We start from the raw sequence: 27,962 nt of genomic DNA, 5'->3' as shown, positions 1-27,962 counted from the left end.
TTGTTACTATGTTTCATGTTCATTTTGCAGCAGTTCACATTAGAAAGGTAGGATGTGCCATCAGTCTTTTTCTTAGATTACAGGGTCATACCTTCTGATTGAGCACTCCTGCCTCAGGCAATTTTAATTCTCCATTTGCAGGTTTCTATCCACCCATAAATTGTAGGTATTTTTTAACCCAAAGAGAGGCATTAGTGTGATAGGGACTCAACAAAGAAAGGTCGCCTTGCCGTTGGCTGTTGGGCTCACATAAAACTGGCCATTTTTGTCTGCTAAGTATTTCAATTTTTACATGTTTTTCAAAGCAGTAATGCATGTCTATATTCCCATATTCATTGTTCCACATATCTTAGCACTACAGAGTGCAACTGTCTCCTTTTTGTTATTATGCTTCATGTTCAATTTGCATCAGTCTATTTTGAGGTTTGCTGGCACATAGTGGGGTGAACTACAAGGATCCATCTTGATTGAATACACCTCATCACGGTAGGATGAATTTTACGCTTTTTTTTATCAAAATTGTGTCCCTGTGTTATTTACATGTATTACTATTTTCTTACTGCTGGGTGTTTGTTCATTTTGTTTATATTCTTGGTTAGGTCTCTCGCAGTGCCGAGAGGAACTCTTGTAACTTAATTTTCTTTGAAACGTCAAGTATACCTTGCTTCAGCCAGTCACGGATTCCTGTAACCCGTGGTTTGGGCACCATGAATCAGAGGACTGGTTCCCTTTAACTATTGGAGGCTCTTTATATAGGATTATATAGGTGCACATCACATCTGGAGGAGGTCAAATAAAACAATGACTGCTCCGATTGTTCAGCTGACTATTGATTTTATTTACACCGAGGGGACAATTTCTTCACTTTGTGATGCAATGGTGCAGAGTGTAATCCAGGACATCTGACATGTGACGGGCGCTCCAGCCACAGACTTTGGAAACAGCTGAGTCATTTGCACCTTTCCTTAGTGTCACAGATCCGCGCTGAGTGTGCATCGTGTGACATAGGAGTGGGGGCGAAAAGCAAAAAAAAAAAAAAGACACCAGTTCGGCAGATGTATCGAGAAAGACAAAGATCTGCAGACCTGCTGCATTACCAGTGGGTATATATTACATTCTGCTACACGGTATATAGTCCCCATTGTTGTGCTGGGTGTAGAGTTGCCCTGAGCTCAGCTGAGGACATCACCACCTTTCGAGGTGGCGTCATCGCGACACCTCTCTGTGTAAAGCGCAGCTTCCACTTTAACAACCTATCCAAGGTCATTACTCTGGTTCTTGAAGGTGTTCCCCTACTACCCCCTTGTGTTTGTTTGGGAAATAAGATTACTATGGAGTAAACTCTTCATGTACAATGGATAATCTTGAGTTTTGGGTATAAATAAATCCCATAAATTATGTTGCCTTACTCCACAAAAAAAAGATATTCTCTACGATGATAGGTCCTTATTAAAGTGTCTATTTTCCATGCCGCACACCAACCCAACATCCTCATCATGGGCACAGTCATGTTCCCCAATTTTTGATCTTCGGCACTCCAAAAGGGTTTTCTCCCACCCGTGACATTTTACTTCATCGAGTAGAATTCGAAGCCCCTTGCCCTCCCCGAATTCAGCTTTCCTGGCCACCTTCAGTACATAGGGGTAGCCCAACTGTCTGCACACCACAGTGCCGGCCTTGCTATCGAATTTGTCATTGCAGACTGTCCCCCATTCTCCATTGATGTGGATTTCCACCCTTCCTCTATCAGGTTGCTTATCGTCATTGACCAGGCGAACAGTCCCATGTTTGATTTTCTTTACGATCTTTACTTTTTGCTTCTTCAGGACTTTCTTCTTCATTCGCTTCACCCCCGAGCCTTTCCTGCCTGCAGTCTTACTTCTTGTAAGAGGTGGTGACGTGGTCTTGATCGTGTGTCTTGTGTGTGTCGTTGCCCGGTTGGTCGTGAAGGTTGAGTGTGATCGTCCTTTGGTGATGGAGGAAACATCTTTTAATTCGCTTTGCCAACCTTTGGTGGGAATCCACTGATTTCCAGGCCGAGAAGTCACTGTAGCCTTTACTCCTTTCTGAGCCTTAGTGACAACTTTCTCCATCTTTGGGGTTGATGTTACTGGTTTTCTTGGCGTTGTCGGCCTAGGGACAGGTGCAGCTGTAACGTATCCCGGAGTCGTCATTTTTCTGTATGTTGTGCTGGCAGGAGATGTGGCGGTAAAGTGAGGCTCCACTGTTGTGCTGAATCTGGTTGTGTCCTGCAATCTGGTCGAGATTGAGGTTGGAGTGGATTCAGTTGTCATAGTTTTGGATTTTAGAATGAGTTCTGCGGAGATTGAAAAGTTAGGATTTCAGCGTGACACATATATCACCACATATTTTTCATCAGCCTATGGATATATACATATTGTACTCACTTTGCTTTGGATAGAATTCTACCAGTTTTCCCTTTACAGGAACAGCTCGTGGATTAATTGCACATTTGCCTGGAGGGGCTCGTCTATGAAGACAAGTGAGAAGAAGACTGCTCAGAAGAAGAAATATGCAAGACCCATCTTACTGAGGAGAAAACCCAATAATTAATTCTCAGGAATGACGAATATATGTCATGTATTGAGTATTTTATGCAATCATTCCCATATGGTAGCCATACACATTGGATGAGTGGTGGCTCAACTCAAATACTCATTTCCATATGGTAGCCATACACATTGGATGAGTGGTGGCCAAACCCAAATAATCATTCCCATATGGTAGCCATACACATTGGATGAGTGGTGGCCCAACCCAAATAATCATTCCCATATGGTAGCCATACACATTGGATGAGTGGTGGCCCAACCCAAATAATCATTCCCATATGGTAGCCATACACATTGGATGAGTGGTGGAGCAACCCAAATAATCATTCCCATATGGTACCCATACACATTGGATGAATGGCGGCCCAAATCAAATATTCATTCCCATATGGTAGCTATACACATTGGATGAATGACGGCCCAAACCAAATAATCATTCCCATATGGTAGCCATACACATTAGATGAGTGGTGGCCCAACCCAAATAATCAGTCCCATATGGTAGCCATATACATTGGATGAGTGGTGGCCCAACCCAAATAATCATTCCCATATGGAAGCCATACACATTGGATGAGTGGTGGCCCAACCCAAATAATCATTCCCATATGGTAGCCATACACATTGGATGAGTGGTGGTTCAACCCAAATAATCATTCCCATATGGTAGCCATACACATTGGATGAGTGGTGGCCCAACCCAAATAATCATTCCCATATGGTAGCCATACACGTTGGATGAGTGGTGGCCCAACCCAAATAATCATTCCCATATGGTAGCCATACACGTTGGATGAGTGGTGGTCCAACCCAAAACTGTTGGTGGAAGACCAATCGTCTGAGGTCTATGTGGACTTCCCGTCTCTCCATCAACAGCACATGTTGGAGGATAAGTCAGGTTGAGCATGTTAACTTTCAATATGCCTAATCTTTTTGTTCTTGAAGGAATTAAGCCATCACCAGCAGTATCTGTCAGTTGTGTACTAATGGGAACAAAGGCTTATACTAGAAAAGTGTGCATGAGTATGAGGTGAGCAGGAATGAGCTATCTCTACCTCAACTAGAGGAAAAAAAATATTATAGGTACATTTTAAAGAAGTGTTGCTTACAGATTCTTTATGGGCCTGTTATAGAGACGCATAGGCACTGTGCTGACAGAGGGTGCCACATGTGGCACATTGTAATAAGGAATGCAAAGTTAGTCCTCTGTGTGTCTCCATATAAAATTGGAGAACGATGAAGGTACAAGATGGAACCATATTTGTCAGTGTGAATCAGGCCTTAGTCTACTGGCTCCATGTACCACCATATGTATGAGCATAAATGGTCAATATCAGCAGAAGGACTGAATACTTATACTATGTCTTCAAGTAACAGGTTAAAATAATGGAGATCTCTTTTTTTTCACCCCTCTGTCTATCAACGACCAGTAGTGATATAAGTAGATCATTACTTTGATGGGTCCACTATTTTGTACATGGCTCCTGCTGCCACCGATGCACTGGGCGTTCCCGTAGACAAAAAGTATAATTCACCTTCAAAGAGAAAATAAATAATTGAAAATTAGGACATGTTTTACACAAGAGAACAAGCCAAAGAGCTGCTCTAACAATTATCTTCCTTTTCTGTTGACTCATCTTATGCTCTGTGTATTAAATGGCCTATTGATTTCTGCATTTACCATGTAATGCTTTGGTTCACCTGTGGGGGTGCTGCAGGGGAGCTGAACACTTCCTGGCGAGTTCCTCTGTAGATTACACCTTACATTTGAAAAAGTGAGTACACCCCTCACTTTTTTGTAAATATTTTATTTTATCTTTTCATGGGTCAGCACTGAAGATCTGACGCTTTGATACAATGTACAGTGTCAGTGTGCAGCTTGTACAAGGCTAAGGCCACACGAGCATTTAGTATCCAATGGGAGAGCATTAGATGCGTTATGCTAATGACCCCCGACTCCCGCTCTGCTGCAAGTGTGAGCCGAGTGTTATTATACTGTGGTCTGATCCTGCGATCGGATCATAGCTGCGGAGGAGAGGGAGGGATTAATCTCCCCATCTCCTCCATTATCAGCTGATGCGTATATCGCACTGCACTCCGATGTCATCCGAGTGCAGTGTGATGTTTCTCTCGCACCCATAGACTTGTGTGGGTGCGAGTGAATACAAATTGGATTCCACCCGCAGCATGCTGCGATTGTTTTCTCGGTCCGATTAGGGCTGAGAAAAAAAAAAAATCACTCATAGAGTAACATGGGTCCCGGGTGGAATATAATTTTTTTATCGCATTCCACTCGTTCGTTTTTACTCGCCGTGTGTGCTCAGCCTAACAGTGTAAATTTGGTGCCCTCTAATGGGAAAGGTAAATATGAAGGAAGGTGGAGGAGGTCAGCTGTGATATTACCTAGTGTGAATGTGGATCGTATATTATTTGCTGTATATAGAAGTGTTATCAATCATTGTACAGGAGGAGGAGGTGAGCTGTAACATCACTTATTGTGAATCAGGTGAATCCTGTGTTATCTACTGTATATAGAAGGGTTATTATCAGTCATTGTACAAGAGGAGGTGGTGAGCTGTGATATCATCTAGTGTGAATGTGGATCCTATATTATCTCCTATATATAAAAGTGTTATCAATCATTGTACAGGAGGAGGACGACATGAGCTGTGACATCACCTATTGTGAATGGTGGATCCTGTGTTATCTACTGTATATAGAGAGGTTATCAGTCATTGTACAGGAGGAGGAGGTGAGCTGTGACATCACCTATTGTGAATGGTGGATCCTGTGGTATCTACTGTATATAGAGATGTTATCAATCATTGTACAGGAAGAGGAGGTGAGCTGTGATATCACCGATTGTGAAAGGTGGATTCTGTGTTATCTACTGTATATAGAAATGTTATCAATCATTGTACAGGACGAGGAGGTGAGCTGTGATATCACCGATTGTGAATGATGGATCCTGTGGTATCTAATGTATATAAAGATATTACCTTTTCAATATAATCCTGTCTATTATGATAATGAGCTTGTTGAAAAGTCTTTTGAAAAGTTTAGGAAATAAACTCAAGTATAGTGGTCAAACTTAAAACAATAAGCAATATGAAAGTTTACACAATATGTCATTTTCTGATGATACATATCCTTTAAACTCCACAGATTCTTTGTACGTTTTAGTCTCATAATGTAAAGCTACACTGTGTAACACGGCCACTGTGTGCTATTAATATGACATGTCATCTCAGACATTAGGGCATACAGTCATATGAAAAAGTTTGGGCACCCCTATTAATGTTAACCTTTTATCTTTATAACAATTTGGGTTTTTGCAGCAGCTATTTCAGTTTCATATATCTAATAACTGATGGACTGAGTAATATTTCTGGACTGAAATGAGGTTTATTGTACTAACAGAAAATGTGCAATCCGCATTTAAACAAAATTTAACCGGTGCAAAAGTATGGGCACCCTTATCAATTTCCTGATTTGAACACTCCTAACTACTTTTTACTGACTTACTAAACACTAAATTGGTTTTGTAACCTCATTGAGCTTTGACCTTCATAGGCCGGTGTATCCAATCATGAGAAAAGGTATTTAAGGTGGCCACTTGCAAGTTGTTCTCCTATTTGACTCTCCTATGAAGAGTGGCATCATGGGCTCCTCAAAACAACTCTCAAATGATCTGAAAACAAAGATTATTCAACATAGTTGTTCAGGGGAAGGATACAAAAAGTTGTCTCAGAGATTTAACCTGTCAGTTTCCACTGTGAGGAACATAGTAAGGAAATGGAAGAACACAGGTACAGTTCTTGTTAAGCCCAGAAGTGGCAGGCCAAGAAAAATATCAGAAAGGCAGAGAAGAAGAATGGTGAGAACAGTCAAGGACAATCCACAGACCACCTCCAAAGACCTGCAGCTTCATCTTGCTGCAGATGGTGTCAATGTGCAACAATACAGCGCACGTTGCACAAGGAGAAGCTGTATGGGAGAGTGATGCGAAAGAAGCCGTTTCTGCAAGCACGCCACAAACAGTCGCCTGAGGTATGCAAAAGCACATTTGGACAAGCCAGTTACATTTTGGAAGAAGGTCCTGTGGACTGATGAAACAAAGATTGAGTTGTTTGGTCATACAAAAAGGCGTTATGCATGGAGGCAAAAAAACACGGCATTCCAAGAAAAGCACTTGCTACCCACAGTAAAATTTGGTGGAGGTTCCATCATGCTTTGGGGCTGTGTGGCCAATGCCGGCACCGGGAATCTTGTTAAAGTTGAGGGTCGCATGGATTCAACTCAGTATCAGCAGATTCTTGACAATAATGTGCAAGAATCAGTGACGAAGTTGAAGTTACGCAGGGGATGGATATTTCAGCAAGACAATGATCCAAAACACCGCTCCAAATCTGCTCAGGCATTCATGCAGAGGAACAATTACAATGTTCTGGAATGGCCATCCCAGTCCCCAGACCTGAATATCATTGAACATCTGTGGGATGATGTGAAGCGGCTGTCCATGCTCGGCGACCATCAAACTTAACTGAACTGGAATTGTTTTGTAAACAGGAATGGTCAAATATACCTTCATCCAGGATCCAGGAACTCATTAAAAGCTACAGGAAGCGACTAGAGGCTGTGATTTTTGCAAAAGGAGGATCTACAAAATATTAATGTCACTTTTATGTTGAGGTGCCCATACTTTTGCACCGGTCAAATTTTGTTTAAATGCGGACTGCACATTTTCTGTTAGTACAATAAACCTCATTTCAATCCAGAAATATTACTCAGTCCATCAGTTATTAGATATATGAAACTGAAATAGCTGCTGCAAAAACCCAAATTGTTATAGAGAAAAAAGGTTAACATTAATAGGGGTGCCCAAACTTTTTCATATGACTGTAGATAAGATGGCTACCTCCGCCCCCACCCACCTCCTGGCTTCTATCACAGATACCACTCTCTATAGTTCCTGCACCTTCTTATATACCATATGTATAAACCTATATAATGTGTTACCTGCCTCGTCCTCTCCAAATGATATAATATAAGGGTAGTAGGCATTAATGAGCTTGGGGAAGTTACAGGTCTGCCCGGCTCCCATACAGATCTCGGTGTAGTGCCACTGCTTTCCATCCTTGTCCTCTTTAAGTGACATTAGGCGTCTGGAACACAGTAATAAAATATATTTTATTGATAATGGAGGATATGCAGAGACCCCCTAAAGATATTGATGTAAATGTGGCGCCCCTGACCTGGTCAGGCACCAGTGAGTACTGCACCCATGCTGGGTCAGTACTTCCAGGTAATTCCAAAGGCTGGAATAGGGTGTGTACGCACAGACACATAGCAACCAGGTCTCCTACACCTTAGAGGGGACCCTTGGCAAGCAAGGGGTGTAGGGGAGGGGCTGGAAGCTAGGTTGCAGCGGCTGTCAGGAAAGTAGGAGGAGAGCCAGTCTGAGAGGGGAGCGCGGCAGTTTGCCTAGAGAGGTACGCGCGCTGACACTCTAGTCAGACCCTGCACGTGTAGTAGCCGTTAGCGGGGGAGAACGGTTACCAGCAAGTCAGTCAGAAAGACGCTGAGGAAGTCAGTCGGTCAAGTACGGGGACTCCTAGTGACTAGGCACGCACGGTGAACAGGTCCCTAGAGTAGACGTCCATTTATTGATCTGCTCAACCTGCCAGTGAGGGGAACTACAAGTCCCTCACTAACCATCTAGAGTCCGAGCCTCAGCAGCAACAAGGGGGCCTATAAGGGGGATCAAGCCTGGAGCCATCTACCTTGGTCCACGCTGCCGGTAAACGAGCCAAAAAGGGGAGAAAAGGCAGTAGCGACTTCCTTGGATGAACCCTACGGCACTTCAAGTCAGGGGTTATCCGAAACAAGAAGTGCTAGGAAGGCGAGTTAATGGTTACCCTTAGACTGGCCTAAAGGATACCTGTTTTCACCTGGTTTAATCTCAGCATCGCCCGGGTTCCTCACAGAACATCTGAAAGTGAGTAAAGAACAGTTGAAAGACATCTTGGACTGAGACTGAGTTATTCTGGGACCTGTTGTTCCTCACACCCTAGCCCCTGGGGCCTGCCTCACTCACGGGAGGCCATACCACCCAACTGCAGACCCCATCAGCCCTAGACGCTCATTAAACCTGCAGTGGTGGTCATCCATATCCCTGACCACAAACTGTGAGTGGCGTCACGACTCCTACACAGGGGCATAACGACCGCGGTTGCAGAGGTCGCCACTGCGACCGGGCCCGCAGGGTTATAGGGCCCGGCAGCCGCTCTGCAGAGCCGGCTGCCGGGCCCCTATGTGTAGTGTCGCTGTGTAGTGGCCGACTACGCGACCGTCAGGGGGCCGGCCTGTGAGAGGGGCTCTCTGATCTGCGGCAGAGCAGAAGTGCTCCTGCACAGCACACGGAATCCATCCTTCCAGGACCTGTGATGATGTCACGCCCATGTGACTGTGTGGGAGGAGACACAGGATGCCGGGGAGAAAGCAGGAGAAGATACTGATTCCTGAACGATTTTGGACATATGACTCGTAATGAAAAAAGAGAGGACATGAGGGGTGTGCAGGGTGAGTGGCAGATGAGGGCTGCAGACTTTGACAGAAGGTTGTGAAGGGGTGCAGAGTGTTTGAGAGGGGTAAGTTGAGGTACAGGCAGGGTGAGATATGTGGGGCAGGGTGTGAGACATATGAGGGTGTAGTGTCTGTGATATGGGGGGGTGCAGGCTGTATGGGGAGCAGGGCGTGTGACATATGGGGGCAGGGGCGTAACTACCGCTGTCGTAGGAGTCGGAAGGAGAAGAGAGGTACTTGTTTTTTTATTTTGCTGGCTGCATGACACATGGAGGCCCTGAGGGGGGGGGGCTGGCTGCATGACACATGGAGGCCCTGGGGGGGGGGGGGGGCCGGCTGCATGACACATGGAGGCCCTGGGGGGGGCTGGCTGCATGACACATGGAGGCCCTGGGGGGGCTGGCTGCATGACACATGGAGGCCCAGGGGGGGGGCTGGCTGCATGACACATGGAGGCCCTGGGGGGGCTGGCTGCATGACACATGGAGGCCCTGGGGGGGGCTGGCTGCATGACACCTGGAGGGGCTGGCTGTATGACACATGGAGGCCCGGGGAGGGGGGGGGGCTGGCTGCATGACACCTGGGGGGGATGGCTGCATGACACATGGAGGCCCTGGGGGGGGCTGGCTGCATGACACCTGGAGGGGCTGGCTGTATGACACATGGAGGCCCGGGGAGGGGGGGGGGGGGCTGGCTGCATGACACCTGGGGTCGATGGCTGCATGACACATGGAGGCCCAGGGGGGGGCTGGCTGCATGACACCTGGGGGGGATGGCTGCATGACACATGGAGGCCCTAGGGGGGGCTGGCTGCATGACACCTGGGGGGGCTGGCTGCATGACACATTGAGGCCCTGGGGGGGGCTGGCTGCATGATACATGGAGGTCTATGGGACTGCATAATAAACATGAAGGACACCTTATACATGGACTTGGGGTGCATTATACATGGAGGTCTATGGAACTGCATTATACAAAATGAAGGACACCTTATGCATGGAATATAGGGGTGCATTATACATGGATGAGTATGGGGCTGCATAATACAATATGATGATTTATGGGGCCGCATTATAATACATCGAGGACTATGGAGCCTACCTTATACATGGACTATGGGGGTTATAAAACATGGAGGACTGTGGTGCAGTATAAAATATGGAGAACTATGGGGTGAATTATAATACATCGAGAACTATGGGAAATGCATTGTAATACATTGAGGATTATGGGGGTGCATTCTAATATATGAAGGGTTATGTTGGACCCTTTATACTATATTGAAGGCTATGTGGGGGCCATTATAGTATTTGGAGAACTATATACAAGGGGGACAAAGATACAAGCATGGGATGGTAATGTTTTGTGGTGAGGGGGAAAAGGCTCTTTCCCTCAGCACCCAGCTTTCCCATGCTCTGCTATACATCTCTCAGCACCCAGCTTTCCCATGCTCTGTTATGGGAAAGCTGGGTGCTGAGGGTAAGATGTGTAGCAGAGCATGGGGAAGCTGGGTGCTGAGGACAAGATGGATATGAACAGAGGATAGCTGGGTGCTGATAGAAAGAGGGATTTCAGATCATGGGAAAGCTGGGTGCTGAGGGTAAAAGCCAAGTGTCAGCGTCATTATCCTGTAAACCGAGTGTCAGTGTCATTATCCCGTACCCTAAGTGTCGGGGTACGTAGAGGGGGGGCCCTGGTCCAAATTTCGCATCAGGGCCCATCAAACTCTAGTTACGCCACTGCTCCTACATATATAAAACTGACATACCTGTTGCCAGAATTACCAAAGTGGAGACCCTGCGGCGTCCCTGAAGGTGGAGTGAAGTCCCTGGGGCGATCGCTACAGGTGGGCGACACATATAGATTACTGGGGCATCCACATATGAGTATGACATTAGGGGTGACATCTCTCACAAATGTCTACTACAAGGTCCTAACAACAATTTCATTATATAAATGTTAAGAGTTCGCAGGGATTTATCCACTTCTGGAACAAATTATGTTTGTATTGCTCCAATGGGTTTAAAATGGAAAACAAATAAACTTTTCCAATTGGTTTATTTACAAATCTCCTATTGTTTTGTGTCAAGAATTTAAAATTTAAACTACATGTATCCATGGTAACAGACTACAAAAAGAATTTGTGTTCAAAGGTTCCGTCCAATGCCGTTTGCTAATCTACATAATTTAGGTCAATAGGCGACATATGAAATGGAGAAAGATCAGGGTTGAATTTACACTTGAAAATACAAAACTAGCAGAGTATTCGCATAGCAGATCTGTTTGCCATTTTGAATGCAATAAATATGATTATAAAAGTAGCTATAGTCTTTAAGGAGTTAATGAACTTTTATATATATATATATATAATTAGGCTGACAGGGCTGTTTGAAATGCCTTATTCATGCCCTTAGAGTAGCTGTTTTGAACTGTACTTCTAGCAAATATCCCATCTCCAAGGCTCAGACAGGGAACGTATTTGTAAACAGTCTCTGTACATGGGGGAAGGGAGCAAAAAAGCTCATGAAGGCATATGGATATTATGACAACTCAGCATTTGGCAACTTGTGTGGGGGTGAACTGTTCTTAATTAGGCCAGATGTATGGGTCCTTTGTTAAATGAAAAGAAATTTACCATTGTCTCTTGTCAGACTGATCGGAGCTCTATTGTCTGTAAATGTGTATTCCCTCAGCCCCTTTGGACTACATAATTCAGAGGAAACTTCAGTTAGATTGAACTAGCGACCATTGAGAGAGGAGCCATCTCCACTAATCTTGTAAGAGAACTGAGTGATATAAAGGAGCCCTGCTTCTATCACCAGGGAGGATTCTGCATGATCTCAGCCAAGGAACTTTGGTTCCAGCTGAGGAAACACAGAACTGCTTCACTTTGGATATTCTACAGGATTTCAACCGAGAAGTTCCAGTTCCAGGTGAAGAAACACAGAACTGCTTCACTTCGGATATTCTACAAGATTTCAGCCGAGGAGCTACAGTTCCACGTGGAGGAACACAGAACTGCTCCACTCCAAATATTCTACAGGATTTCAGCTCAGGAGCTACTGCGCGGTTCCAGGTGAAGGAACACAGAACTGCTTTACTTCTAATATTCTACAGGATTTCAGCTGAAGAGCTACGGTTCCAGGTGAAGGAACACAGAACTGCTTCACTTCAAGTATTTTAAAGGATTTCAGCTGAGGAGCTACGGTTCCAGCTGAAGGAACACAGAATTGCTTCACTGCTCAACGATGAGCCCACAAATTCACTGGGAGAACCCAAGCTGGGACTACTCAGTTGCCTGGCTACATATCTTGCTATGCTCGGTCAGCTTCGTAAGCTTGCTGCTATCTCTTCTCAGTGGGTGTCTACCAAAAGTGGGGTGCTGCTAGACTGGGATAGTGGGCAGTGGAAGCCCCGAAGTCACGAAGATTCTAATCCCTAGTGGGCCAGCGGAAGGGTAAAACTCTGTTGCTTGTACCATCTTATGTTCTTGCTGGGAATGTACAATATGTTTTTGCCTGTGGGTGAACCAATAAAATATTACCAATGTGTGGTTCCCTTACCCTGTCTTGTCTGAGTAGTGTTTTGCCCATGGAGAATGAGTGTGAGCGTTCAGTGGGATGAGCCCTGGTCCGTGCGATCTTTCTGAAGACAACCAGGCCCGTAGTCAAGAACACCCACTGACCCTCGCATCTCCACAGATATTTGCTAGCTCTGCAGTTAAACAAGGCAGTTAAAACAGCCCTTTCAGCATGCAGCTTAGGAGAAAAGGAGGTAAGATAAGCTAATACAGTACATTGAAAAGATTTTTAACTTTGGAACAACTGATAAAGAATTAAGTTAAAAACAAAACGTTTAGTTATTCTTTAAGGTACTCTTCATTGTGCAACAGTGTCCTCCTAGAGATCAGCAAGGTCTCTCGCTGACCATAATATGTGGCTCACTGGCATTGCGAGTAGTAATATCTTTCCATCTGTCACCTTGTCTTAGTGGTGCTTTACATGTTGCGACATCGCTAGCTCTAAGTACCCCTTAGAGCTTAACCCCATTATGAGGAGGGTCTTTCCATCTATGACAACATGAGATAATGTTACACAATGTCCTACTAACTCAGAGTTTTTCTCACCCACTCATGAAATCTCCAAAAATGTAACGTCCTGAAAGATTGGGCATTTGACATCCACGGTAGACATAGCCCCCGGTAACTGATTTCCCAAGAGAGTGGGGATAGGCGAAAATTGGTAGGATATCATCTGAAATAGTGAGAGAAAAAAAAAAGGAAGGAATAAGAAAAATTGGAAATATAAAAAAAATAGAACACGTGCCAATGTATACAATGACTGATCGGAAGCCGTCCTTTTTTATTAATGAATTGCAAGACCGGATTTCTCATACGTCAGGCAGATGTGATGACTCTCGGTGATGTGGCTCCGTGTTCCAGGACGTAGTGTACAATGAGATACTGCCGGATAGGTTGTGTAATCGCCCCCAGATTTAGGAAAAGATTTTTTGTGACTGTATGACAGATGGCTTTGCTGGATCCATTGAGAATACTCTATATATGCAATAAATGTCTGGAAGATATCAGCTCACTGTACTGGGCATACCTTCAATCATTCAATACACTTCAAAGACACAACCAATTGTGGGATTACGATATTATTTTCTTAGGCTCCAATTAAGGCTCGATATAAAGAAAGACTCCTTCCGAAAAAGGATGTCATGTACATGGACCGCGCCAACCCACTCATCTGTAAAAAGCTTTGCATATGAGTCTTATTTTTGACAACGTAGCAGAATATATATTAGAAAACCACTGTAAGTGAAGCCGACAAAGGAAGAATGGGGCTTAAGGCTGCTTTACACACAACGACATCACTAGCGATCTCGTTAGCGATGTGACACACCAGATCGTAGATACGTTTTGCTGAGATCGCACATAGGTCGTTTTGTGGCCGGCGCTATAAAACAACCTATGTGCGATCTCGGCAAAATCGTATCAACGATCTGGCGTTTCACATCGCTAACGAGATCGCTAGCGATATCGTTGTGTGTAAAGCAGCCTTTAAAACTGGTTTTCTGGTTTTGGAAACTCCTGTTCCACAGCTGTCATTTGTTTTAAAATTAAAAACAAACTGTGCCTTTCTCACCCTCCCATGGTCCAGCTTTGAGTCTCAGTGTCTGCTATTGTCTGCTTATACAGTGCCTACAAGTAGTATTCAACCCCCTGCAGATTTAGCAGGTTTACACATTCGGAATTAACTTGGCATTGTGACATTTGGACTGTAGATCAGCCTGGAAGTGTGAAATGCAGCAAAAAAGAATGTTATTTCTTTTTTTATTTTTTTTTTAAATTGTGAAAAGTTTATTCAGAGGGTCATTTATTATTCAACCCCTCAAACCACAAGAATTCTGTTTGGTTCCCCTAAAGTATTAAGAAGTATTTCAGGCACAAAGAACAATGAGCTTCACATGTTTGGATTAATTATCTCTTTTTCCAGCCTTTTCTGACTAATTAAGACCCTCCCCAAACTTGTGAACAGCACTCATACTTGGTCAACATGGGAAAGACAAAGGAGCATTCCAAGGCCATCAGAGACAAGATCGTGGATGGTCACAAGGCTGGCAAGGGGTACAAAACCCTTTCCAAGGAGTTGGGCCTACCTGTCTCCACTGTTGGGAGCATCATCCGGAAGTGGAAGGCTTATGGAACTACTGTTAGCCTTCCACGGCCTGGACAGCCTTTGAAAGTTTCCACCCGTGCCGAGGCCAGGCTTGTCCGAAGAGTCAAAGCTAACCCAAGGACAACAAGGAAGTAGCTCCGGAAAGATCTCATGGCAGTGGGGACATTGGTTTCAGTCAATACCATAAGTAACGTACTCCACCGCAATGGTCTACGTTCCAGACGAGTCCGTAAGGTACCTTTACTTTCAAAGCGTCATGTCAAGGCTCGTCTACAGTTTGCTCATGATCACTTGGAGGACTCTGAGACAGACTGGTTCAAGGTTCTCTGGTCTGATGAGACCAAGATCGAGATCTTTGGTGCCAACCACACACGTGACGTTTGGAGACTGGATGGCACTGCATACGACACCAAGAATACCATCCCTACAGTCAAGCATGGTGGTGGCAGCATCATGCTATGGGGCTTTTTCTCAGCCAAGGGGCCTGGCCATCTGGTCCGCATCCATGGGAAGATGGATAGCACGGCCTACCTGGAGATTTTGGCCAATAACCTCTGCTCCTCCATCAAGGATCTTAAGATGGGTCGTCATTTCATCTTCCAACAAGACAACGACCCAAAGCACACAGCCAAGAAAACCAAGGCATGGTTCAAAAGGGAAAAAATCAAGGTGTTGCAGTGGCCTAGTCAGTCTCCTGACCTTAACCCAATTGAAACCTTGTGGAAGGAGCTCAAGATTAAAGTCCACATGAGACACCCAAAGAACCTAGATAACTTGGAGAAGATCTGCATGGAGGAGTGGGCCAAGATAACTCCAGAGACCTGTGCCGGCCTGATCAGGTCTTATAAAAGACGATTATTAGCTGTAATTGCAAACAAGGGTTATTCCACAAAATATTAAACCTAGGGGTTGAATAATAATTGACCCACACTTTTATGTTGAAAATGTATTAAAATTTAACTGAGCAACATAACTTGTTGGTTTGTAAGATTTATGCATCTGGTAATAAATCCTGCTCTTGTTTGAAGTTTGCAGGCTCTAACTTATTTGCATCTTATCAAACCTGCTAAACCTGCAGGGGGTTGAATACTACATGTAGGCACTGTAAAGGTCCAGTCACACTAAGCAACTTACCAGCGATCCCAACAACGATAGGGATCGCTGGTAAGTTGCTAGGAGGTTGCTGGTGAGATGTCACACTGCAACGCTCCAGTGATCCCACCAGCAACCTGACCTGGCAGGGATCGCTGGAGCGTTGCTACACAAGTTGCTGGTGAGCTCACCAGCAACCAGTGACCAGCCCCCAGCGTCGCGTGGAAGATGCTGCGCTTGGTAACTAAGGTAAATATCGGGTAACCAACCCGATATTTACCTTGGTTACCACCGCACGGAGCTACACGTGCAGAGAGCAGGGAGCAGCGCACACTGAGCGCTGGCTCCCTGCTCTCCTAGTTACAGCACACATGGGGTTAATTTCCCGATGTGTGCTGCAGCTAAATGTGCACAGAGCAGGGAGCAGCGCACAATGCTTAGCGCTGGCTCCTTGCTCTCCTAGTTACAGCACACATGGGGTTAATTAACCCGATGTGTGCTGCAGCTAAATGTGCACACAGCAGGAGCCGGCACTGACAAGTGAGAGCGGCAGAGGCTGGTATCAAAGGTAAATATCGGGTAACCAAGGACGGGGCTTCTTGGTTACCCGATGTTTACATTGGTTACCAGCCTCCGCAGAAGCCGGCTCCTGCTGCCTGCACATTTAGTTGTTGCTGTCTCGCTGTCACACACAGCGATCAGTGCTTCACAGCGGGGCAGCAACAACTAAAAAATGGCCCAGGACATTCAGCAACAACCAACGACCTCACAGCAGGGGCCAGGTTGTTGCTGGATGTCACACACAGCAACATCGCTAGCAACATCGCTGCTACGTCACAAAAGTTGTTCGTTAGCAGCGATGTTGCTAGCGATGTTGCTTAGTGTGACGGGGCCTTAAATCAGGGGAGGGTGGATAAAGCACAGATAGTATTTTTTTAGTTTGTTTGTTTGAAACAAACTGCAGCGGAGGGACAAGTATTTTCCAAAATCTAAAAAAGCCCTTTACCTGTGGACTTACCAAAAGCATGCATTATATATCAAATGAGGAAAATATACGTAAACATATAAACTAATAGAACAGTCTTCTTTTAATCTCAAAGCTTCGGTAAACTAGGAACCAGCTACAAATTTTGGTGGGATGCCACTTTTTTTTAAAGTGGCATGAAGCATAATTATAAAGGGTGAAGAGATTGCAGCAACTCAGCAGGCTGCAATGTGTGCTGGCTCTGACTATTTGACCAGAGTCCTAAAACTGTCCCACAATAGCCCAACAGATTGGGCTTGGTGAAATCCAACATAGGTGTCGATAGAGTGAGGACACGACCATAAACATTAGATATGTGTCCAAGTTTGGCCGACTTTCTTCGGGTACCTTAATGGGCACCTTAAGCACTCCAGGCTGTGCTTGTATCCATGGTAGATTACCATCCGCTTTTGAAGTCACTTACCTAGTGAAGAATTGTTACATAATTTCTTATCATAACAGGAAAACCCTTCCTTTGCTCTCCAGCCGTAATTTCCCCCCTTCTGGATGAGATCCACCTCTTCAAATTTGTTCTGGCCCACATCACCGCAAATAATGCGCCCACGACCCTTTCTGGTGATTAGATCGCCTCTGTCTACTGAACATCTCCACATGTTTCTGGCACCATAGGCGAAGACCTCGGGTCTTGCTGTACGTTCTCGCAGGAAGGGATTGTCAACTGGTATGCGATATGGTGGTCCTCTGTCATTTCCGGTTACGTTAATGCGCAGAACTTTGCCCAGCAGAGAGGACCTGTTTGTAGACATAAAGAAGAACAGACTTCTACAATATGTGGAAAGCACTTCATAGCCTTGGAAAACATCTTTGTTTCCCAAAAAATATCTTGAAATAGGCTCCGGAGCCTTCATTCAAAATCAGTAAAGGAAGCCCCCAATTAATGTTTTTCACATTTATACTGTGTTCCGTTTATGTTGTCATTTAGCCCCCAAAACATCATGGTATCAAAGTGCAGATAAAGCCCACAGTGATCTGGCTTGGCCTGGTATGTTACTGCTTTTAAAGGTACAGTGTGGTCCTCTGGCGGCCCTGAACAGCAGCTAGGGCAGAGGTCCCCAACTCCAGTCCTCAAGGCCCACCAACAGTGCAGGTTTTTGGGATTTCCTTAGTATTGCACAGGTGTTAATGTAATTACCTGCCCAGGTGCTGGTTCCAACAGCAGTGCAATGCTAAGGAAATCCTGAAAACATGCACTGTTGGTGGGCCTTGAGGACTGGAGTTGGGGAACCCTGAGCTAGGGGACTGACTCAGGGTGCATGTGCTCTCCTGCCCCTAAGGCCAGACCTCCCCTGCCTCTCGGTCCCCTATAGTAACATTCTCATGCTTATGCATGTCACCTCCATAGGTATTGTTACGTACACTTAAAAGGTTTAATCTATGTACTGAACATTAATAATAGAAAACAAATTTGCTCACTTATTTTGGGCATTTCCGAATTCTCCAAATGGGTCTCCAGCTCGTCCACCATCCCCAGTAAATATGTACAGATATCCGTCAACTCCAAACAGGATCTGGCCACCATTGTGGTTAGATGCAGGCTCCGTGACCTCTAAGATAATCCTGTGGAGAAGACATATTAGGTTATCCAGGGCAGTAAAAAAGCTTTGCATAGTGTTGAGATCAGGAGCCACAGCAAGTGGCAAAAGTTGGTCATACACATAAGATAGCTGTTGGCCGAATGTTGGTTCGCGTCCTCCATATACATAATCTCTCAACTTGGCTAAACATTCATGTATTTTGAATGGGAAAAGAGGAGTAAAGCCCCCCATACACATTATACTAACCTCGGCTAAACCCGCCGTTATCGACCGATTTGGACGACCGCCTATTCTGTATGGATGACCCTGAGAGATGACGTAGAGTTAGATAAGTATTCAGACAGGTCCCATTTCAGACTACAATTGTTTTCTTCTCCTTGAGACAAGCCATCACCAAAATGTCTGGCAGTGGCTCTCTCATAGAGAACACATGAGCACTCAGCACACGAAGCGCCCCTGTGTATGGGAGAGATGGCCGAAATAGCTGACCGGACCATTGTAAACTGGACAGCAATCTAGCCGCAGTCGAACAACTCTGGCATTAGCTTATCTCACTTGAAGACAGAAAGATCAGGGTTCATCAGAAGGTCCCATTCACATCAGATGCATGGCTAGTCCTGCTGAAATCAGCGGGTTCGAGGACTTTCACCTTCATTCTGTATGGGGGCCTTAGGTTTCGTTATATGAGCCCAGAGTGGATGAACTGCAATTTTTGTTTTAAGTACAGGGGTTGTTGCGTTTATAAAACTAATTTTCTAATAGACTGTTAGGAAATTCTGAGTTGATCGAGGCCAGGCTCTTGTTTTATTAATAAAAAAGAGCGAGTGGCTCTGGGGCTTTCCAACAATTTAGAGGAGATCGCTGAGCGGCCTAGAAGTGAGACTGTTCTAATGGAAGCCATCGCAATGAAAAAAGTTTGCCCAAAGCAAAAAGTCTCTGCACATGAACTACAATAAAAGGAACACACTTTGTGGGGCCATGGTGGTGCCCTTAATTTCGCAGAATTGTAAAGGCTACCTTAATAATCTATGAACTGAATATACATTAAAAGGCTTGAAAAGCTAAGTGATGATCATATTATTTCCTTTTATGTGCCTACAAATGTATGCAATAGGATTTAAGTTACTGAATGATGGGACCCAGATCATTTTTATGGTGGCTCTGACTAAAGATACAACATTGGGAGAAATAAAATAGTAATGGAGTCTTCCACCATTTACAAGAAAAAACAAAATTTAATAGTTGTGTAGTTTTATTTTAACAGATTTTTAAAATCTGCTAAATTAATGCAACAGCCAACCCTCCAAAAAAAGGACATCGTAAGGGAGAAACATCCTTCTGTAAGGTGTCAGCGCCCCTCGTTATGTGCGGACCTTCCTTTGCAGCCTTCTGTTCATGCTCTGAGTACGTGCTCGCTGAGCTGTCCCCTCATCCTCCCTTCCTGCCCAGTATATCCAGACTCCTCACCACAAAAGTATATATTACATCCAGCCAGACAATTAAGATGGAAACAGTTCCGTCACATTCCTCCTCTCGGATTATCCTTAGAAATAAATCAGGCCGTACTCTGCAATTCTCAAATACCAGATGAAATAAACACAGGGTATGATGGCCGATACAGTGGCCAAAGAGCTGGTGACATCCCACAGCTGTGGTCATTCTCCTGCCTGAAGAAGCCAAATTCCTTGTGTATATAGTAATATCTAGAAAACAGGGAGCAAGAATGGATCTCGAGTAATTTTCCCAACCATCCATGCGACCTCTGCATTCATAAATGTACATCAACTGAATTATTTAGTTTTACCTCTGCCAGGTGCCTTACGTTGATGGATAAGCATCCATCAGTGATTGCATAAGGTTGAGAAAAACACCATTGTCCAAGATCTGTGTCTGGAATAGCAATTGAGCCCATTTCACTTGAGCTGCAATTCCAGACTTGGTCCGTAAACAGAAGAGGTGCTGTTTTTGGAAGAATAAAAACAAAAACATAGCAGCATATTTTGCACACCAACAATCAGCAGAGTTGAAAAAGATTTGGATATCCGTGGTGAAGCGGTCACATTCACCATCGGGTGGTTACCTGAACAGAGCCCTGTAGACCAGTGAACATGAGAGGTGCTGTTTTTGGAAGAAGAAGGCCCTGTGCGCACACTGCGTTTTTGCCCGCTTTTTTTTTTTGCGTTTTTGCTGCAGAAATTCCTTGAGAAAATGGTTGTAACCTTTCTGCAGACATTTCTCAGCAAAACCTATGGGAAAAAAAATTAGCTGTGTGCACACTGCATTTTTTTTCAAGAAAATTCTTTCTGCAGAATGTCTTGAGAAAAAGAATGAGCATGTCACTACTTTTTTTGCAGGTACCTGCATTTTTTGCCATAGATAATGGTAAAAAAATGCAGAGACCAACCTACTGGAAATAATGCATCAATAATGGATCAATAACACATCAAAAACGCACAAAAATGCGGTAAAAACGCAGGTGCAATATTGGTGCGTTTTTTGAACGCAAGTGCGCTAATCTTTCAGATTCTCAAGAAATTTCTTGAGAAAAATCCTTTGGCTAGTGTGCACAAGGCCTAAGAAACAAACAAACACACAGCAGTCCATTTCACACACCCACTTTCAGCAGAGCTGAAAAAGATTTGCAGGTCCCTGGTGAAGCGTCACATTGATAATCGAGGGTTGGTAGAACAGAGCGTCACGAACCAAACATGAGAGGTGCTGGTTTTGGAAGGATAAAAACTAACAAACACACAGCAGCCAATTTGGCACACCAACAATCAGCAGACCTGAGCAAAAAGATTTGGAGGTCCGTCGTTAAGAGGTCACATTGATAAAATCGATGGTTGCTGAAACAGAGCCCCGCAGACCAATGAACATGACAGGTGCTGTTTTTGGAAGAAAAAAACAAACAGACACACAGCAGTCCATTACACCAAACTATTATCATCAGAGCTGAAAAAGATTTGGAGGTCCGGGGTAAGCGGTCACATTGATAATCGAGGGTTGCTAGAACAAAGCCATGCAGACCAAACATGAGAGGTACTGTTTTTGGAAGAATAAAAACAAACACACAGCAGTCCATTGCGCACACCAACAATCATCAGGGTTGAAAAAGATTTGGAGGTCCCTGGTGAAGTGGTCACATGGATAGTCAGTGGTTGAAGGAACAGAGCCCTGCAGACCAGTGAACATAAAAGGTGCTGTTTTTGGAAGAATAAGAAACAAACAAACAAACAAATAAAAACAAACACACAGCAGTTCATTTTGCACACCCACTATCAGCAGAGTTAAAAAAGAAATTGGAGGTCCCTGGTGAAGCGGTCGCATGGTTTGTGGTTCTGGAAGTGTCCCGCGGACTTCCTCTTACCTGCTGACATCCCAGCACCTCCTCTGATTAGCAGTCCTAGTGTGACATCACGTGTGCGTTAGGCTGCATTGATGATGTCATCTACAAATCAGAAGAGGCGCTAGAGACGCCGGTATAGAGTAGGAGGTTTGCAGAGTTCTGGTCCGGCGGCCAGGGAATACCAACGTGGCCACTGGACCCGGGTCCTGCAAATATTTTTGCTCAAGCCTAGTCAATATTCATGTATTGTCTCTGGTTATTACAGATACTAATATGTGCACACCCATTCCCACCACTGATACCGTTCAGATTTGTGATCCACCGCGTTCACGTCTTCAGTAGATACATGGAACTCGGAAATTCGTATCTTCTCATCCTTCTTTGCATAAATGGAGTAATAGACATAAAACTTTCCATTATGTCGAAAATTAGGATGCATGGCAATACCCAAAAACCCCCTTTCATCGCCGGCCCAGGGGGAGGTGAGTACGGCTTTGGAGACATTAAGGAAGGGCTTGTCCACTCTTGAGCCATTTGGGAGATAGACCCATACATAGCCCATTTGCTCTGCAATGAAGAAGCGATGGGTTCCGTCATTGGCGTGCACCATTGCTACCGGATTGCGTAGTCCATTGGCTATTTCTTGTAGGCACAACTGTAGACATCCCTCGTCATCCTCCTTCATGTTGCCGAGCCCAGTGTTGAGTTCTGCATCGGTCAAGACATTGGGGTAACAGTAATTTACATCATCTATTGTCAGCAGACGACAGAATTTACCAACATCACTTTCTATATTGGATAGGTCCTGGCCCTCAACGATCAGGCTGAGCGTGGACCGGCACCGGAACCAGAACTCTGTACAGTAGTTACCACACAGACCGGGCAGGTCGCGGAGAGGAGTGTTGGCATCTTCTGCATCGTATAAATGGGCGGCATAGGGTGAACATTCCTAGCAAAAAGACAAAAATAAAACCAACTTATATAAGCATAATATCCGTGAAATGCATAACAAAGGGGATGTGTTACTTCTGGCGCTAGCTCCTTACCCCTGGAATACAAAAACCTCATGGTGCTTGGTCTCATCCAATAGAGCAAAAAGGGACAAAGTGACCTTGGCCAGTTCCTATCTCCTTTACCTTTTAAAGGAACCCTCCACCCCCTTCAAACTGCAAATTCAGCTACTTAAAGGAAACCTTACCAGGTTTTTGCTCCCCATCTGAGAGCAGCATGATGTAGGAGCAGAAACCCTGATTCCAGCGTTGTATCATTTAATGGGCTTGTTGCTGCAGTTTTGACAAAATCAGTGTTTTATCTGCTGAAGATCTACCAGTTCTGTAAAGCTCTGCATAACCCCGCTCACACCACTGATTGGCAGCTTTCTGTGTACAGGCAGAAAGCCATCAATCAGTGGTGGGGACAGGGTCATACAGAGGTCATGAATATGGAGGTGTACTCGGCAGCAGATTTACTAGTCCTCTAGTGATAATCATCTGCTGATAAAACTATGATTTTATTAAAATTACCGAAATGAGTCTAGTAACTAGCACATTGCTGGAATCAGGGTCTCTGTCTCTATAGTTCTTTGAATGCTGAGCAGTGGCATGGCTGGATGCTGTTGATTAGACTGGGAGGCGGATGTGCTGCACCCAGCAGCGGCCACTATCAGAAGACGGAGCTGCTCCGGAACTGAGTATTTTCGTCTGCGGCTGTCTGCTGCCACCACCGTGACCGAGATCAGCTGATCGGCAGGGGTGCGGGGGGTTCAGACACTGGTGATCGGACATTGATACTAAGGATGAGGCTATCAATGTTAAAGTAGTAGACAACCCCTTTAAGTAGCTGAATTTGCAGTTTGGGAGTGACAGACCCCTTTTAACTCTAGTTGTGCAGAGAGAGTAAATCCAGCGCAGCCCCATCTAGCCATGAGGTACATGTCACCAACATGAATTGAGCCAAGATTTCCATTGATGATATCTGGCATAAATATACGGTGGATGTGCATACTGCATGTATAGAGCACAGGCTATAGGGTGGGTGGAATTTGTATTATATAGGCAGGACCTGACTAATTGCTCTACTTGCTGCTAGCTTCTCTTGCATCAGTCTAACCTCTTAGATGCTGCTACCAGTGGTAACAGTGGCATTTAAGAGGTTGGAAATAAGGGGTCTACCTCTTTATACCATCAACACCCCTGCAATGCAATTGCAAGATGCTAATCATATTGCCATGACAGTTGGGGGTCCATGCAAATCAAAAAAGGTCTGTGGAGCCTCTATTAGGAGTCTCAACACGGAACATAGCCAGATATCCCTCCGGGAAGGACCTAGCCAAGGAGTGGCTCTTTTTAGGAGACCACCATAACCACCATATTAAGTGGCCCTTTTAGTCGATATCCAACTCTTTGATGAGTTTAAAGATATGACAAGGGAAATACCAAGGCCAGGGATCCATCCACAGACAGCTGTTTCGGGGTGTTGCCCCTCATCAGTGTGGAGTAGGATTCTGGCTATGTGGGAGCAATGCCTAGTAGACCAACAAGACAAAACAATCACTGATCTCGGGGTGACCAGCCAGAGAAAACACTGCCGGCAGCAATCCTCTTTCAGCAATCTAACCTCTTAGATGCTGCTACCAATGGTAACAGTGGCATTTAAGAGGTTGGAAATAAGGGGTCTACCTCTTTATACCATCAACACCCCTGCAATGCAATTGCAAGATGCTAATCATATTGCCATGACAGTTTGCGGTCGATTGTAGACCCCATGTGCCTGCCACGTTTGTACACCTATGAAGACCAGCCTGTGGTAGACTAGGATGGCAAGGAGAAAAACAAACAAGAAGTGAAGAAGGTCTCTCAATGGCCCACGTAATTCTGGTGCCACGTCTGAATCAATGGTGGGGGAAGGGAGGGGTGCACTTTCTCCTTATGGAGACCACCAAGCTGATTTAAGGGGATTTTTAGACCAGATGTATTGAATTCTGGAAAAAGGTATGCAAATTAGCTCTTCTCCTGGAGGACAAAGCGGGCATGCTAGTGACATCCATTGGTCGCATTGTGATGGGTGATGATAATTTGGCTAGATATCCTAAGTCATGCTGCAAGGGTCAAAAGTTGACTTATAAAACAGCTACATCCCATAGGTGGCACTAGAAAACCATTTTGCTTCTTGGAGGACAGCTAATTTGTGTACATGAATATTTAATGACAGGTGTAGGTTAATCTTACACGTGCCAATATTTATTTTTCTGCAAGTGCAGGGATTAAGTAGTCCCAATGTTCGGTGTTTCCTGGAGGTGCAGGCAAACATGGAGCAGATGAAAGGTCCTGCTTTTAAAGGGAAACACAAGGAAACAAACACTTGTTACGGGTGACATTGCCTGCAGGGGTCCCTCTGCCTGTGCCATCAGCCCCTTTCTCTGGTCCCTGGCCTCTGCGTATATGTATATTTGGCCTCCAGACATAGCTTTACTTTCATCCTCTCACAAGGGGTTTCCGTGAAGACCACAATGGAGCCTTGTACTGCTTCCTCTCATACATGCAGAATATTCCCTGTCCGGACGCCAGCTGTAATATTAACCTTACGATCTGCTCTGCCTGCCTGTGAGCTGCAGGAAAACGGAGTGGAAATTTGGGGAATCTCATTAATTATCCCCAGTGTCTGAATAAGACCATCAACAAATGACCGCATGACACGGGGCATCATATGCACGGTCTTACAAAGGTCCCACAGTCTTCGATCCAATGTCAAGAGTTAAAAAGCAAAAATAAAAACAACTGAGGGATGTGTGGAGACTGGGACCAAACGAAGAGGGAAGAGGGACAGGACCAAAGTGTGGCAGGATGGAGCCGCATGTTGTCAGATATGGGAAAGGAAACAGAGGGAAGGGGTGTCTTACTAAGGAGGAGGGAGAAGAAGCTGGAAGAGGAGGATGGTGAACGTCTACGAAAAAGCAATCAGGGAGAATGGAGTCCTCATGGGCAAGGATGAGTTCCAACACGGGGGTGGACATATCATTGGTTCCACATGGGCACCAAAACACCTAGAATTCTGCATTATGATGAGTTATTGGACAACAAAGGACCCGAATACCGTTCTTCTGTCTGTGTCCACCATTGTTCCAACCGAACACTCAACGTACCATAAATGGTCCATCTCTGAAAAGCTATGAAATTTCTATTACTGTTCTTCCACAGGGGTCCTTTTCTGCGTCCACCAGTTTTCGAACAGGACACTCAACGTGCTATAAATCGTCCATCTTCAATAAACTATGAAAGTTCTAAGAAATCTCCATAAATCTAAGGTTTGCCCAATTTGTTACTCCATTACTTAAAAGAACCCTGGACTTATCTCACCTGTTTAATATCAGGTGGAAAGGCAAAAATCTCTATTTCTTTATGGCAACAAAACCATTGGTTTTGGTTGGCTCGAGAGGAGTTTCGGGAAGTTAAGAGACACTGGAGAGTAGGACAATGGAAAAGGAGGGGGTCTTCAGATGAATGAACTTTATATTTACAGGGCAAGAGTCATGATACAGACAGTACATGAGTCACACAACAGACATGAAGTTGAGAGAGAGAGAATATCGAAAGGGGTGTAAGAGACAGAAGAAGATGAGGAGTAAGGAGACAATGGAAAGGGGAGTGAGGAAGGAGGAACGTAGAGAAAGGCGGTGTCCAAGAGAGATGATGGATGTCCAAAGCAATAGGTGATATGAGCAAAACAGATGACTTTGAAAGTGAGAAGATGCATGACACAAACCAAACATGGAAGATTGTAAAGGTGGAAGAACTTGCTCTAAAAATATGTATGGCAAAAACAATCGTGAGAATAAAGGGTTGGGCATGAAAAGGATACAAAGTAACCCTTGTGGGCAGCAGGAATCATGAGAAGGGTATCAATATATGGGTTAAGAGGGCATTGTGGGAAAAGGACAAATTAAAAGATAGGCAAGAGGAAAGTAGAGGTAGGTGGGTGAAAGAGGGATAGGTAGACAGGAGAAAGGTGGGAGGAGGACATCAGGGGATTTTTATATTTGGGGTGGGAAGAATAAGAAAAAGACAATATTGATCCTTGCGTAAGTGATGCTGGAGACAAGGGTTAAAGCGTTCATTCAGTACCTGGCACAGGATATTCCGGATGTAGTCTCCGCAGATATTGATCCCGGTGTGGTCCAGGTATTCGGTGATGTAGAGGAACCTGTCAGCGATGGCTTTGTCCTGATCAAAGTCACAGCATCCAAAGGAGGAATACACTGTGCAAAAAGCCAGGGGTTTTGAGGGCTGAAATGGGGGTTTATAATCCAAACACTGAGGGTGACCTCTCACCACCCAAGTGGTGGTGACTAGCACTAGCCAAAAGGTAAGAGCCGGATGGATGGTCATGGATGCCTGCTGAGGGATCTAGCACAGTTTTGTCTCCAGATGTCTATACGTCTCCTTGGACTTATCTTGAACTCAGCTGCACTTTTCTTTGTTCCTCCCTCAAATTACTCATTCTCTTCCCCCTGCCTTCCCTATAACTGTGGGAACAGCTCCTTCCATCCTGTCTGGTGGTTAGAGAACCCAACGAGAGACTGTGCCACCTTCTCTCTACAAATCTGTCATCGCCATTCAGATTTGTCTCCTCGCTCAAAGCAGATTTCTTCTTGGTCTTCCCATTTTTTCCACACAAGGATGTCTCCTATATGTCTCTCTCATTCCCGTCTGTTTCTCTCACACCTATGTCCCTGCTGCACTGACTTTTTTGTGAGCTCCTTTTCTCGTCCTCCCCATCTGTACATGGGGATGCAGAATATGATCCAGTTCCCTCCTTCTCCTCTTTAATCCAGCCCAAATTGTCTCTCATCACCTTCCAAACTTACATCTCATCACAGACCGGGGTCTTCTGGGAAAAGCGCTGCCCTAGAAATCCCTACATTATAGTATCTTGCATAGCATGAAGGAAGGATAGAGAACGAAAAAGCCACATAAATGCTCCTGGTCTAGGACTGAACAGATTTGCTAAAATCGCATTGCAACTTTTTATAAGGATTTTTTTTTTTACAGGGTGATAATTCTCATTGATGTCTATCTGCATGTTTCTATGCATTATTTGGCATTT

At 44.8% G+C, this 27,962-nt stretch overlaps 1 protein-coding gene across 1 annotated transcript; it reads right to left on the bottom strand.

The window, feature by feature from the left end:
- LOC142250427 (HHIP-like protein 1) lies at positions 1-27,666 on the bottom strand. The gene is made up of 9 exons (XM_075322596.1): positions 26,981-27,666; positions 22,163-22,809; positions 18,393-18,536; positions 17,383-17,711; positions 13,285-13,411; positions 7,593-7,738; positions 4,027-4,108; positions 2,409-2,491; positions 1-2,317 (listed from the first exon to the last, which is right to left on the bottom strand). Exons 1-9 carry the CDS (start codon positions 27,242-27,244, stop codon positions 1,431-1,433), a joined length of 2,709 nt encoding a protein of 902 aa, XP_075178711.1. The 5' UTR covers positions 27,245-27,666; the 3' UTR covers positions 1-1,430.
- Positions 27,667-27,962: the final 296 nt, after the last annotated feature.

This window comes from Anomaloglossus baeobatrachus, chromosome 9 (genome assembly GCF_048569485.1).
Source record: "Anomaloglossus baeobatrachus isolate aAnoBae1 chromosome 9, aAnoBae1.hap1, whole genome shotgun sequence".
In the NCBI taxonomy this organism is placed as follows: Eukaryota; Metazoa; Chordata; class Amphibia; order Anura; family Aromobatidae; genus Anomaloglossus; species Anomaloglossus baeobatrachus.
Note: the sequence above shows the minus strand (reverse complement) of the source record. Positions and strands in the feature narration are given on the sequence as shown.

Bases quoted from the DNA above. Each gene is read 5' to 3' on its own strand.
- LOC142250427 (XM_075322596.1), bottom strand. From the start codon at position 27,244: ATGACCATCCATCCGGCTCTTACCTTTTGGCTAGTGCTAGTCACCACC. The intron at 4,109-7,592 runs GTAACACATTAT...TTCTCTTTGAAG, and splicing joins ATTTGGAGAGGACGAGGCAG to GTGAATTATACTTTTTGTCT. The intron at 2,492-4,026 runs GTAATGATCTAC...TTGTCTTCATAG, and splicing joins AAAATAGTGGACCCATCAAA to ACGAGCCCCTCCAGGCAAAT.